This window comes from Protopterus annectens, chromosome 5.part1 (genome assembly GCF_019279795.1).
Source record: "Protopterus annectens isolate FY-2018-M chromosome 5.part1, PAN1.0, whole genome shotgun sequence".
NCBI classification, from domain to species: Eukaryota; Metazoa; Chordata; order Ceratodontiformes; family Protopteridae; genus Protopterus; species Protopterus annectens.
Window position 1 is genome coordinate 523,287,691 of NC_056736.1, and position 12,266 is coordinate 523,299,956.

General features: G+C 40.6%; 1 protein-coding gene across 1 annotated transcript in view; it reads right to left on the reverse strand.

Annotated features, from left to right (window-relative positions):
• CFAP44 (cilia and flagella associated protein 44) overlaps positions 1-12,266 on the reverse strand; it is a 1,689,287-nt gene that overhangs the window by 1,373,532 nt on the left and 303,489 nt on the right. Inside the window, exons 4-6 of the mRNA XM_044073142.1 lie at positions 1,232-1,387; positions 967-1,122; positions 320-448 (exon numbers count right to left, since the gene is read on the reverse strand). Coding sequence (XP_043929077.1) covers positions 320-448; positions 967-1,122; positions 1,232-1,387 — 441 coding nt within the window. The remainder of the gene's footprint in view (positions 1-319; positions 449-966; positions 1,123-1,231; positions 1,388-12,266) is intronic.

Below are 12,266 nucleotides of genomic sequence, written 5' to 3' on the forward strand. Positions count from 1 at the left end.
TCCACACAGAAGGCACTCTAGCAGAGAATCGAACAGGAGAACCTCTTGCTGTGAGGCAACAACGCTACCACTGTACCATCGCGGCTTCTACTATATAATCCAATGTCAATACATGAGTAAATACAACTAAAGTCCAACCAAACAGTTAGAAAAAAGTTTCATGCCAAGCCTATAGGCTAGAAAAGCCACTTTTCTGAAGTTCACAAATTCTGACGCAATTTCTTTAACAGGGGTGCAGCTTTTTTAACACTCACCAGAATAACAAGCATTTAAGGAATGCAATAAACAAGATTTGTTAATCTGACACTTTATTACTCACCATATATTTCTGAGGTAATAGGAACATCACTGCCTAACAGGTTTTCATCCTGGTCAGTGTCTGGTTTCTTATCATTGTCTTCTGAGTGTTCTTCATTAACAACTTTCCCTGTACTTTCCCCAACTTGCTCTGCAAATGTGAAAAATGAAAATTGATATTCAGTATAGCATGGTATGGGTAACAAAGTAAGGCAACACATCAGCATAATGCACATTTACTTATTTCACTAAGTCTAGAAAAAGCTCAGATGCGCTCATTTGATTCAACCAATAAGTCACCCAAAACTGAAGTTTTATTTTATTACAGGACAAACTATTGCTTTCATTTTCCAAACTGCTCAGTGACTGCAATAATTAATGCCACTCCTGAATATGTATTTATAACAGGCACACAGTCTGAATGTGTTAGGTTAGTTCAGTTGTTTGGCTGTTTAAACAAGCTATAATTTGTGAACTAAAATACTGCAGATTTAAGGTCTTTTCAATCTTCTAAGCTTTGAGAAACACTTATCATGAATCAGCAAAGTCTACTGGTGTTTGTGTATATGGCAACAATGTGGCTTTTTTATCACTCACCAGAATGCCACACATCTGTGAGATACAATGAACAAAATCTGTTTAAACTAGCAGTGTACATTTATGACTCACCATACTCTTCTAAAGCAGAGGGTTCTTTGTTGTCCAACAGGTCTTCACGCTGTTCAGTCTCCATCCTCTGGTTAGTGTCCTCAGTGTGGTCTTTCTTTGTAGCTCCCTCCATTCTTAGCTCTTCCTTTGTAGCTTCCATTCTTTCTCCAACTTGCTCTACATATGGCAACAATGTGGTTTTTTTATCACTCACCAGAATGCCGCACATCTGTGAGATGCAATGAACAAAATCTGTTTAAACTAGCAGTATACATTTATGACTCACCATACTCTTCTAAAGCAGAGGGTTCTTTGTTGTCCAACAGGTCTTCACGCTGTTCAGTCTCCATCCTCTGGTTAGTGTCCTCAGTGTGGTCTTTCTTTGTAGCTCCCTCCATTCTTAGCTCTTCCTTTGTAGCTTCCATTCTTTCTCCAACTTGCTCTACATATGTGAAAGAAAGCATGAAAAATAATTTTAACTATAACATGGCATGGGCAAACAATTTAAGGCAATAAATACAGTGGCAACTACACATTTTTTTTTACTTGTATGACTTAGTTTGGTAGTCATTTGGACAGCAGTGTTTATATAACTAGCAGATAACCTAATCTGTGGTGTTTGCACCATTCGGCATCATACATTTCAAGGCTTTAATCCTTATGTTACTCTTTTTTTTCAATCACTATACATCGTCATAAGATATGCCTACAAATATTTTCTGTGTTGGTTACACACAGCCTTTCTGGTTTATTGTTTACCTTTCTGGCAAAGCTGCACAGTGATTTAAGCTGCCTTCATTCTTAGACATCACCAAACTGCTTTCTGTTCAAACCGAGAAGTAAATAAAGACAGTGGCTTCCATGACAAAACTAGCACACTTGTGAAGGCCAGTTCATTCCTTAAGTATAGTGGCATTCATACCAACCAGCTCTACAAAAAGGCATACATTAAGTTGTGTATGCACTTTCCAATTAAATATTTAATTCTAAAAGTAGACCCACAACTATAACCACCAAAAGTTTCCATGTTCATCAGTAGTAATGATGCCTGCCTTTCATTCCTTGAAATTCCAATTTCAGCAGCATCCGTTTTGTTATCAGTCTCTTTAAAATTTGTCAGCAGCTTTGAGCTATGCATAGCGCTAGGCACTTTACCAAAGACAGAATGACCCTTAAATACCCTTTTTATATGAATATTTCACTAGAATAATCTCGCTTAATCATCATCCTCATGATCTTCAGGATCCATAAATGCTATGTCTACTACCCTTTTCTACTACACTGACTCCAGAGAAGAACATAATGCTAGTGTCATTTAATATATAGATAGAATATTTTCTAATTAATTTAGATTGCTTGAACATAATCTTTCTACCTAGGCTTTGTGGTCCTTTAATTCAGTCACTCTCTTTCTTCTACTGTGTGGGTTTTGCAACAGAAGCAGACTAAGCAATGAATATTAAACTTCCCTGTCTTAGCCACAGTTTCCAGCTTACTGTGTTGATCTCTAAGAATTCTCATGTCAGGCTGAGTGACATTAATCCCTCCACTGTGTCCTGTGCCTGACCTATGTTCTTCTCCCACTAGAGTGTACCTAGAAAGAAAGCACCACTGTGGATTACATATTTAGACTAACAGCAGAACCTCAGGAGGCTTCCTTGCTCTTACCCAAGCATAAACGGATGAGACTTCAACTCAATGAGTACTCTTTAGTAGCGGCTTTACATAGCAAACCACTGCCAGTGTGATTTCTGTGAGCCAGCAGTAATGCATTATTGTGTTTTTCTTTTTTGCTCCATATTTGTATGACCCTGTTATTATGTCACTGTCTGACTGAGGGATCACTTGTGAGGGAAAAGAATGGATCTGCTCAATTTGCTTGTTAGAACACTGGAAGTCCCTGAGATGTACATTGCAGTAAGAAAGCAATGGAAAGACATGACCTGCTGCCATATCCTTATGGCTTCCTGGCAAAGTGGATATGATGTTTTTCACCCCTTACTTGCTGATATACCAGACTACCACCATGTTGCCCATCTAGACAGAGATTACACCATCTTGGAGAGAGTCCTGAAAGGCCTGCAAAGCTAGGAGGACCGATCTTATCTCCAAGACACTGATGTAAAGACTGGCATCTATGGGTGATCAAAAACCTTGAAAAGTCTTCCCTTTGAAATGTATCTTGTGTGATTGCCTGCAAGGCTAGAGGATGCAGGGATAAGCACCCCTCGGGCTACCTCCAGAGTACAGCAGTTGGGAAACCCTTCAGGAATTCGCTGATAGGGTTTCTCAGTAAAGGAACTGCAAAACCCTCGATTCTGTGGCCTACCTATTTCTATAGGGTGATGTCCATTGACTTTAGACCCCCTCTGTATTGGGGGGGTCTGTTTGAAGGGGGTAGTACCACCCAGGAGATAGAACAGCTAGCCCAAAAAAACTCAAGAAACACAGACTCCTCAGGATATGGAACATAGGTTGAGCCCCCCACCGTTGTTTCATCAATTTGAGAATGTCACCACAGGTGACATCTTCCTGACAGCATCACAGAGACCCTTCACCCACAAAGTCTTTCTCTTCAATGAGGGACTGTAGAGAGGAGTATATTTCCTAGGACCCTGTCTCAGTAGGGTTTCTGGGGAAGGGGCAGAATCAGACTGGGAACTCACATGTTATGCATCCTCAAGGCTGAAGGAGGCTGACTGCCCCAGTAGATCAGGATGCACAGATGCAGAATAAGCAGTATCCAAAGAAGGTTGGGACTGAGCTAAGTATGGTAGAGACACATCCTCTCTCACTCTGGAGAGAATCCTTCCAAATGCCATGAAGGCTGAGGATGCAATTGGAAATTAAGACATACTCCTTCAAACTGAAAAGGAGATAAGAGGGACACCTTACTCTCCAACTCACCCCAGCTTTTGTCTCTCCACCCAGAGACTTCTTCAGACTTGCATCTGAAGAAGTCTCTGAGTGGAGAGACGAAAGCGCTTACTATTGGCTTTGGAAGCAATAAATCTACATTCTTCTTACTGACACAGAGTTTATCTTTGTTTTTCATGTTTGAAGTTATTTGCGTGCTGCTATTTTTTTGACTCATCACAATTTGACAAAATTGGAGTTGAGAGAGTAAGGGATAACATCATATTTGAAGCTGAAAGGTTGGAAGGACTCCCAGTTGAATTTGTATCCCAAAGAGCCTTCCCATCATACTGTTGACAACCACTTCTGTATGGAAGGAACTTAAAGAAGAAGCCACTGAAGGTGGTTGAGAGATATGCTTCTTCTGTAGGTTAGGGAGAATGGAGCCTAGGACTTAATGGGTCTGGAGGAGGCATCAAAGGATGGATCTCGAGTTTTATCAGATATGAACACTTTGGCATTTTTGTTGCCAGGCCCATGATATCTGTTGGATCCAGAGACCACTTTCTGTATCTCTTCACTTTCTTTCTACTTCCTTCCCTCTACTCTCTCTCTCGCTTTCTTTTTATTCGTCCTTCTCCTTTTATCCTTAGAAGACTTAGGTTTTTGTGTTCCTTTAGCTGGAGAAGGAGACTGCAAAGCAAAAGACTGTGCCGAAGTTGCCATTTAGATGGGAAGCAGAGCTTTTAGGAATAACTTTTCCCTTCTACTCTAAAGTACCCTAGCACCAAAAGAGGCACATGCCTCACAATCAGCAACTATGTGTGCCATCCTTAGGCAGTAAACACACAAGGAGTGAGAGTCCTGCAGTGGGGTTTTATGGCCGCAGGCCGAACACTTCTTGAAACTAGCAATCTTGTCTAATATACCAGGAAAGACCAATATAACAGCAGCTCTGGCTGACTAACAACAAAAGTGTAGGCTAAGTAATTTGCTTCAACAGAAAAGAAAGAAATGTGTGTGTGTGTGTGTGTGTGTGTGTGTGTGTGTGTGTGTGTGTGTGTGTGTGTGTGTGTGTGTGTGTGTGTATATATATATACACATATATATTTTTTTTTATATACATTTTATATATATATATATATATATATATATATATATATATATATATATATATATATATATATGAATCTAGGACTATTGAATGAAAGTTCAGTAGTCTGAATCCACAATAACCAAACGTACTTTAACGAAAGCGCTTTCACAGAAAAAGCGCTTTCGTTAAAGTGCCCTTGAAAAAAAAATGCAGGGGGGCTGTGCCCCCCCCACTCCCCCGTACCTTTATATTCTCACTCCGAGGTCTCCTTAACTGCACCGTAGTGCAACCGGCACAACCAGCATACATAACCGAAAGTACTGCTTTGGTGAACAGCACTTTTGGTTATGTATGTTCGGCACTTTCTGCTGAAGCAGAAATCACTGTCGGGGATCACTACCAATCCCATATATATATATATATATATATATATATATATATATATATATTTTATTTTACATTTGTTAACCGGGCTAGTCTAACTGGATATATTTCCATTTTCAGTAGAGGCCCGGGGAGAAAAGCTCCACTGGCAACAAATAAAATTGAAATTTAACAATTAAAAATTAAAAATCAATATTAATACATAGTAAATGAACGGATTTCAATAGAAGATTATTAAAAAGACAGGAAGTAATAAGAACACTAAAAAAAAAAAAAAAAAAAAAAAAAAGTAGTATTAGTAAAGTAAAGTAGGTATTTACAATAGTAAAGGTGACAATATGTACAGGATAATTCAATGTGCAGTGAGATACATGTAGACTATCAGTACATCAAACAGGATAGGGACTTTCAGAGCATCAAGCAGGATAGATTACACCAGTATGTTGAATTCTATTAAGCAGTTACAGTCCTACTTCAATGAATGTGAAATAAGTAGAGGTTCAAGAGGAGAAATATCAGTAGTGAAGGAGAAGATTAATCAGGGTTGCTGCAGGGGCATAACCAGTGTGTTTTGAGGTGTCTTTTGAGGTTTTATTTAAAGAGAGGCAGTGAAGAAATTAAAGTTAGTTCATTAGGCAGAAGGTTCCAGTTTTTTCCCACAGAGTTGGAAAACACAGAAGCTCCAGCCATGTTGTAAGACTTGCTTATGCTAGCAAGAAGCTTGCTGGAAGAGCGAAGAGAATTTAGATTTTTGTAGGGGATTATGAGATTGGAGAGTATAGGAGTCCTGTTAGGTTTATAAAATATCTTGTGGGCAAAGGTGAGTTGGGAGAGTTTCAATTGGTTTTGAAATTCAAGCCAGCCTAGCTGCATTAGATTCAGACAGTGGTGAGTTCTGAAAGTTTGCCGGTGGCAAATTTGGCGATGTTATTATAGGAATTAACTAGTTTGATGAGATTATTTTTCTTTAGATTAGTGTATATTGGTGAGGCATACAGAAGAGTTGAAATTAAATGGGAGTGTGCAATCTTAGTTATGGCTATTGGTGTTAGGAAAGTTTTAATTCTATATAAGGAGCCTATTTTTCTGCTGACAGGACAGTTTTTATGGTGTTATTTATGTGGCGGTCAAATGTAAGGTTATTGTCAATAGTAATTCCTAGCAATTTAGTGGTAGAATCTGCCATTATTGGAGATGACGGAGAAATCTATGGGGGAGGATTTACTGGTGGGTGTGAAGAGAAGGAGTTTAGTTTTTTTGGCATTGAGCAGGAGGCAATGTTTTGTGAACCATGTTTCAACCATGTTGAAAACATTCTGAGTAAGAGAATGTAGATCAGTTACGGAGTTTGCTGAGCATACTAGTGTAGAATCATCTGCATATTGAATGCAAGTGGCTTGTGGAATGGCTACATAGAGGTTGTTGATAAACAGTGAGAAAAGAAGTGGACCTAGAGCCCTGAGGGACTCAGAGTGTGACTGGCAGAAGGGATGATATATTATTTTCCCAGAGAACTGCCTGTTGCCTATTGGTAAGGTAGGACTTGAACCATTTAACTGCCAGACAGTCAAGGGAAAGGGATTCAAGAATGCTGATAAGAAGGGCATGGTTTACCATGTCAAACGCTTTTGAGAGGTCAATAAAGAGTGCAGAAGAGAGGTTGATTTTATTACGATTTCTATAGATGGTTTCTGTAAAGGATAATAGGGCAGTTGTGGTGCTATGGGATGGCCTAAAGCCATGCTGACAATTTGCTATGATGTTATGTTGAGATAAATGGTTTAATAGTTGTTGGTGAATGCATTTTTCCATAATTTTTGCTAAGGGTGATAATAGAGTTATTGGCCGGTAGTTGGAATAATCATTAGAGGTACCCCCTTTATGTAGGGGGATAATATGGAAGATGTCTGGAACAATTCCTTCTTTAATGGTTCTATTTATGAGGATGGATATGGGATAAGAAATTACTTTGGCTGCTTTTTGCAGGCATTCAGATGGTAGCTGGTCAGCAGAAGGAGTACAAGGTTTAAGTTTTTGGATGAACTTATAGATGAGAGTGGTTGAGATGGGTTGTAGATGGAATATTGGTAGAGTGCCAGGTATAGTGGTGGGGAGGCTTGAGTTGTCAGGGACTAGTTGACTGGCTAGTGATTGTATGGTCTCTGTGAAGAAGGTATTGAAGATACTGACAGTTTGGTGGGGGGTATTTTGTTCAGCCTGAGATGGGGCAGGTGTATGTGAGTGGCCTGGGTACAGGTGTTTATTTATACTTGGCCAGAACTTTTGGGGATTGTTTTGGTGATTTTGCTGTAATTTACAGTAGTAGTTCTTTTTGTCTGGAAGTATTGCCTTTTTTGTAATATTTCTTAAATGCTTAAAAGTTTGTTCATCTGAGATATTTTTGTTAGCTCTCCATTTAGCCCAAGACTTGTTCCTAAGTAAAAATTTTTTGTCTGGTTTCTTTAGAAAGCCAGGGGGCAGGCTTGGACTTCATTCTAATGGACCGTTTGGGTGCGTGCTTATCTAGGATTGATAAGAATTTAGAGTTTAGGTATTTAACAGCTTCTTCAAGTGGTAGGGTTTTTAAAGGGTTCCAGTCACAGGCTCTAAGTTCATTTTGGAATAGTATTGGGTTAAAGTGTTTGTTGGTACGTGCAGTCTTATATGTGGGGGGGGGGGGGGTTAGAGATATCATTTTTTTGCCTTAGGATGTAGGTCAAAGAATGATCGCTTACATCATCTGGCAGAGTTCCTACCTTCTGAGCTTGTTTCTGTTTATTTATAAGTATCCAGTCTAAGGTGCTCTCTTTCTTATTTGGTTTATTGATTCTAGTTGTGGAGGTAATAGTTTGACTAAAGCCATGAAGGTTGATATGAGAGGTAGGATTATCAGCGTTAACAACTTTCCAGTCAGTATTAAAATCACCAAGTATTATTGTTTCTTGGGGGTAGGTTGAGGACACCCAGCTTAGAATATTCTCTATAGCATTGATATTATTACTGGGGGGTAGGTAGATATAGAAGAAATATAAAAATTTATATTGGTTGATTTGAAATCTGGTGATAAGGACTTCTGCCTTACTATGCTGAGGTGGGTTGTATGGTAAACTGGAGATTTAAGTCCATCTTTCAATAGAACTGCTACTCCCCCACCCTTGCTTTTTATTCGGTCTTGTCTTAATATATTATATCCCTATGTATATATATATATATATATATATATATATATATATATATATATATATATATAGATATAGATATAGATATATATACATATACACAAACAATAACACTAACAGTAGTTACGTAACACTAACAGTTACTGGGCTGAAAAACTAACTACTACTACTATATAAACTTTTTTCGAACTCTCTGTGATAGAAGGAATAAGAAAAGAAAAGGCACTACAGATACCCCAGAAAAACTAATGTAAGTCACTTATCTTGACCGGACGTCTGAGCCCTCCAAGACCATATCCTTCTGGATCTAGTGGCAAATGAGATATGATGTAATTTGGGGACACAGGGAATTGTGAGTAGGGGAGGGGGTCACAGCCCCAGATCCAAAGCTTCTGAAAGATGCGTGGATCCTGTCAGAGCCATAACCCAACATTTGAATTAGATGAAAACAGACATCAGATCAATGAGTACTTTAAAACAAATAAAAAGAAGCAGCACACATGAAAACCCAAAAAATAGGTTTGATTACCGATATACAAACTGACCACACTGGAAATACAATAGTTAAGTACTTACCATAACGATAGACCCATATCTGATTTTCATCTGGTTCAACTATGGGTTGACAGATCCAATCAGCTCTGTCCTCGGCACGGACTCTGATGCTGTTTGGTTCCAGGCCTGTGCCTCATCCCTTACCCATAATTCCCTGAACTCCACCTCAGTACCTCAGACTGAGTTTGCTCCAATAAGATTTATATATATATATATATATATATATATATATATATATATATATATATATGTTAGTCTACTTCACTTCACCAAAATCCCATGCCACTGAAACCCATTTCACTGAGACCAAATCACCTAAAGTTCATTTCAGTGAAAGCTTACAAAGCTACATTTCACAAGACTAAATAGCAAACCAAAGACTAGCAAACTCACAGAAGTAAAGTCTACCTCCTCCCACAACTTAAAAACTACTTATTTATCCTGTTAACAGAAACCAGACAACATAAAACCAAAGTGAGGGCTACGCTCTCCCACACCCCCAAACGTGGGGGGCTGTGCCTCCCACCCCCCCTAACTATATATACTAACTACAGGTCGCACTGCAGTGGGGATGAGGGCATATACCCTTTACTTGCTTCACAGTACTCTACACACTGCCACATCAAGTCTATAGCTTACAATTCAGTGAAATGAATTAGAAGTTATGTACCTACCATAACGTTCCATGTTAGTTGTCTTCTCTCGCCTTCTTTCTTGCTGGATGGGTTCGGAGCCGATCCTCGGCTCCGACTCGGCACTTGCTTTAGCTTGAGAACTCCTTTTACCAGCTCGAGGCAACCCTATATCCCATGATGCAAGGCGGAACTACCTCAGATCTCGTTTGGTAGCTAACCTACCCTGCTAAGGACTAACCTAAAATATTTAGGAGAAACCAAGTTCATAATAAAGAGTCCTCTAATGAAGGCTCAGGAGGAAACAACCTGATAGGAACTCTTCAAGATCTGTCCAGGCCAGGGGGAAGGAGGGAGGGACGCAAGAAAGAAGGCGAGAGAAGACAACTAACATGGAACGTTATGGTAGGTACATAACTTCTAAATGTTAAGTTGTCAATCTCGCCTTCATTCTTGCTGGATGGGACCGCGTCCCTAGCACCTGTATCCCGGGTGGCTCAATGGAACAGACTCTTGAGAACTGTGGAACCAAAACTGGCCCTGTCTCTGGAGGCCAAATCTAACTTGTAATGAGAGACAAAGGTATGAGAAGTGGCCCAAGTAGCTGCTGCACAAATGGTATCAATGGGTAGTCTATCCTGAAAGGCTGCAGAAGTGGATAGACTCCTGGTTGAGTGTGCTTTCGGTTTAGAAGGTAGTTGCTTGCCTCTGAGAGAGTACACATGAGAAATGGTGGAAGACAACCATCTGGATAAGGTCACTTGAGACACTGGGAGACCTTTCCTGTTTTCTGCATAGGAGACAAATAATTGGTCCGATTTCCTGAATTGTTTCGTTCTATGCAAATAGTACCTGAGCTGACGATAGACATCCAAAAAATGAAGCTTTTGTTCAGCTCTGTCAGAATAGTTTGGGAAAAAAAAACTGGTAGATCTATGGATTGATTAATATTGGTTTGAGACACAACTTTAGGGAGAAAGGACGGGTTCGTTCTTAAGGATACCCTGTCCTTATGAAAAACCAAGTAAGGGGAACGGATGCAGAGAGCTTGAATTTCGGAAACCCTTCTTGCTGAAGTGACAGCCAGTAAAAATATAGTTTTCCAGGTCAATAACTTCAAAGAACATGAAGCAGACGGTTCGAAGGGAGGTAATATCAAGGATGCCAACATTAAATTTAGATCCCATTGCGGAGGAGGATGCTTTATAGGCGGCTTTAGGAGAAAAACTCCTCTCAGAAAGGCCTTGCATAATCTATGAGACATAATGTTATTGTCATGCAAGCCAACATGATATTTGGAAATAGCAGCCAGTTGAACTTTTACTGTAGATGAAGAAGATCCTGACTGAAAAACCTCAGCCAGGAAATCTAAAACAGAATGCACAGGAGCAGTAAAGGGATCAATATTCCTGGAATTTGCCCAAATAGAAAAACGTTGCCACTTGCTAGCATAAACGGTTCTGGTGGACGACTTTAAAGAAGCCACTAAGATGTCTCTGACTGAATCAGAGATCATCGGAAGCCTGGCTAGGAAGGAAGTGGAGCAACCAAGCAGTGAGGTTGAGAGAATGAATGGCCCGGTGCTGTTGACCCGACTGGTGGATCAAGAGATCCGGAACTGGGTCCAGATGCCAGGGCTGCACCAGGAGGTGACGATGCAGAGACGGAAACCAAATTTGTCGAGGCCAGTAAGGAGCAATGAGAATCAACTTGGCCCTCAAAACGGTGGCTTTCTGAATGACTTGTGGAATCAAGGGAAAGGGAGGAAAAGCGTACAGAAGTCCCCGGGGCCAATCCTGGGTTAGACAGTCTCTCAGGGGTTGGCCTGGTAGGGGAAAAAGGGTGAAAAAATCAGGGCACTTGTTGTTTTGGGGGGTAGCAAAAAGATCGCAACAAGGTGTGCCCCAGTTCAGAAAAATCTGATCCACTACAGATTGTTTGAGAGACCACTCGTGAGGCATTAGAATGGATCTGCTCAGCCTGTCCGCCAAGAGGTTGGACCTGCCGGGGATGTGCGTTGCTATCAGAAACCGATGAGAGGAGATTGCCCATTGCCAAAGTCTGAGAGCTTCTCGACACAACGGATAGGACCTGGTCCTGCCCTGCTTGTTGATGTACCAGACCACGGACATGTTGTCCGTTTGTACTGCAATAGTCCCCGTGGGAAGAAAGTCGTTGAGGGCTTGCAACGTTAAAAGCACCGCTCTCATCTCCAGGACATTTATGTGCAGATGGTATTCTATGGGTTGCCACATCCCGTGGACCATCCTGGCCTGATAATGCCCCCCCCACCCGATCAGAGAGGCATCCGTAGTAACTGTGGCAACCGGAGGAGGGGGAACAAAAGGTCGGCCCTGATGAAGAAGAGGGGAAGATATCCACCAATTCAGATGAGTCCTGCACGATTGTGTGACTAAGATTTCGTGCCTCATCGGAAGACTGTGGAACAACCACTGAGTGAATAACATCCACTGCAGAAGACGCATGTGGAAGCAAGCTAGTGGTAGAAGAACAATGGCCGCAGCCATAAGACCTAGAACCTTTAGTATCAGCCTGGCTTTGACTTTGCTGCTCTGCAATAAAATCCGAACGTATTTTTGGATGTCCAGAATTCTTTGA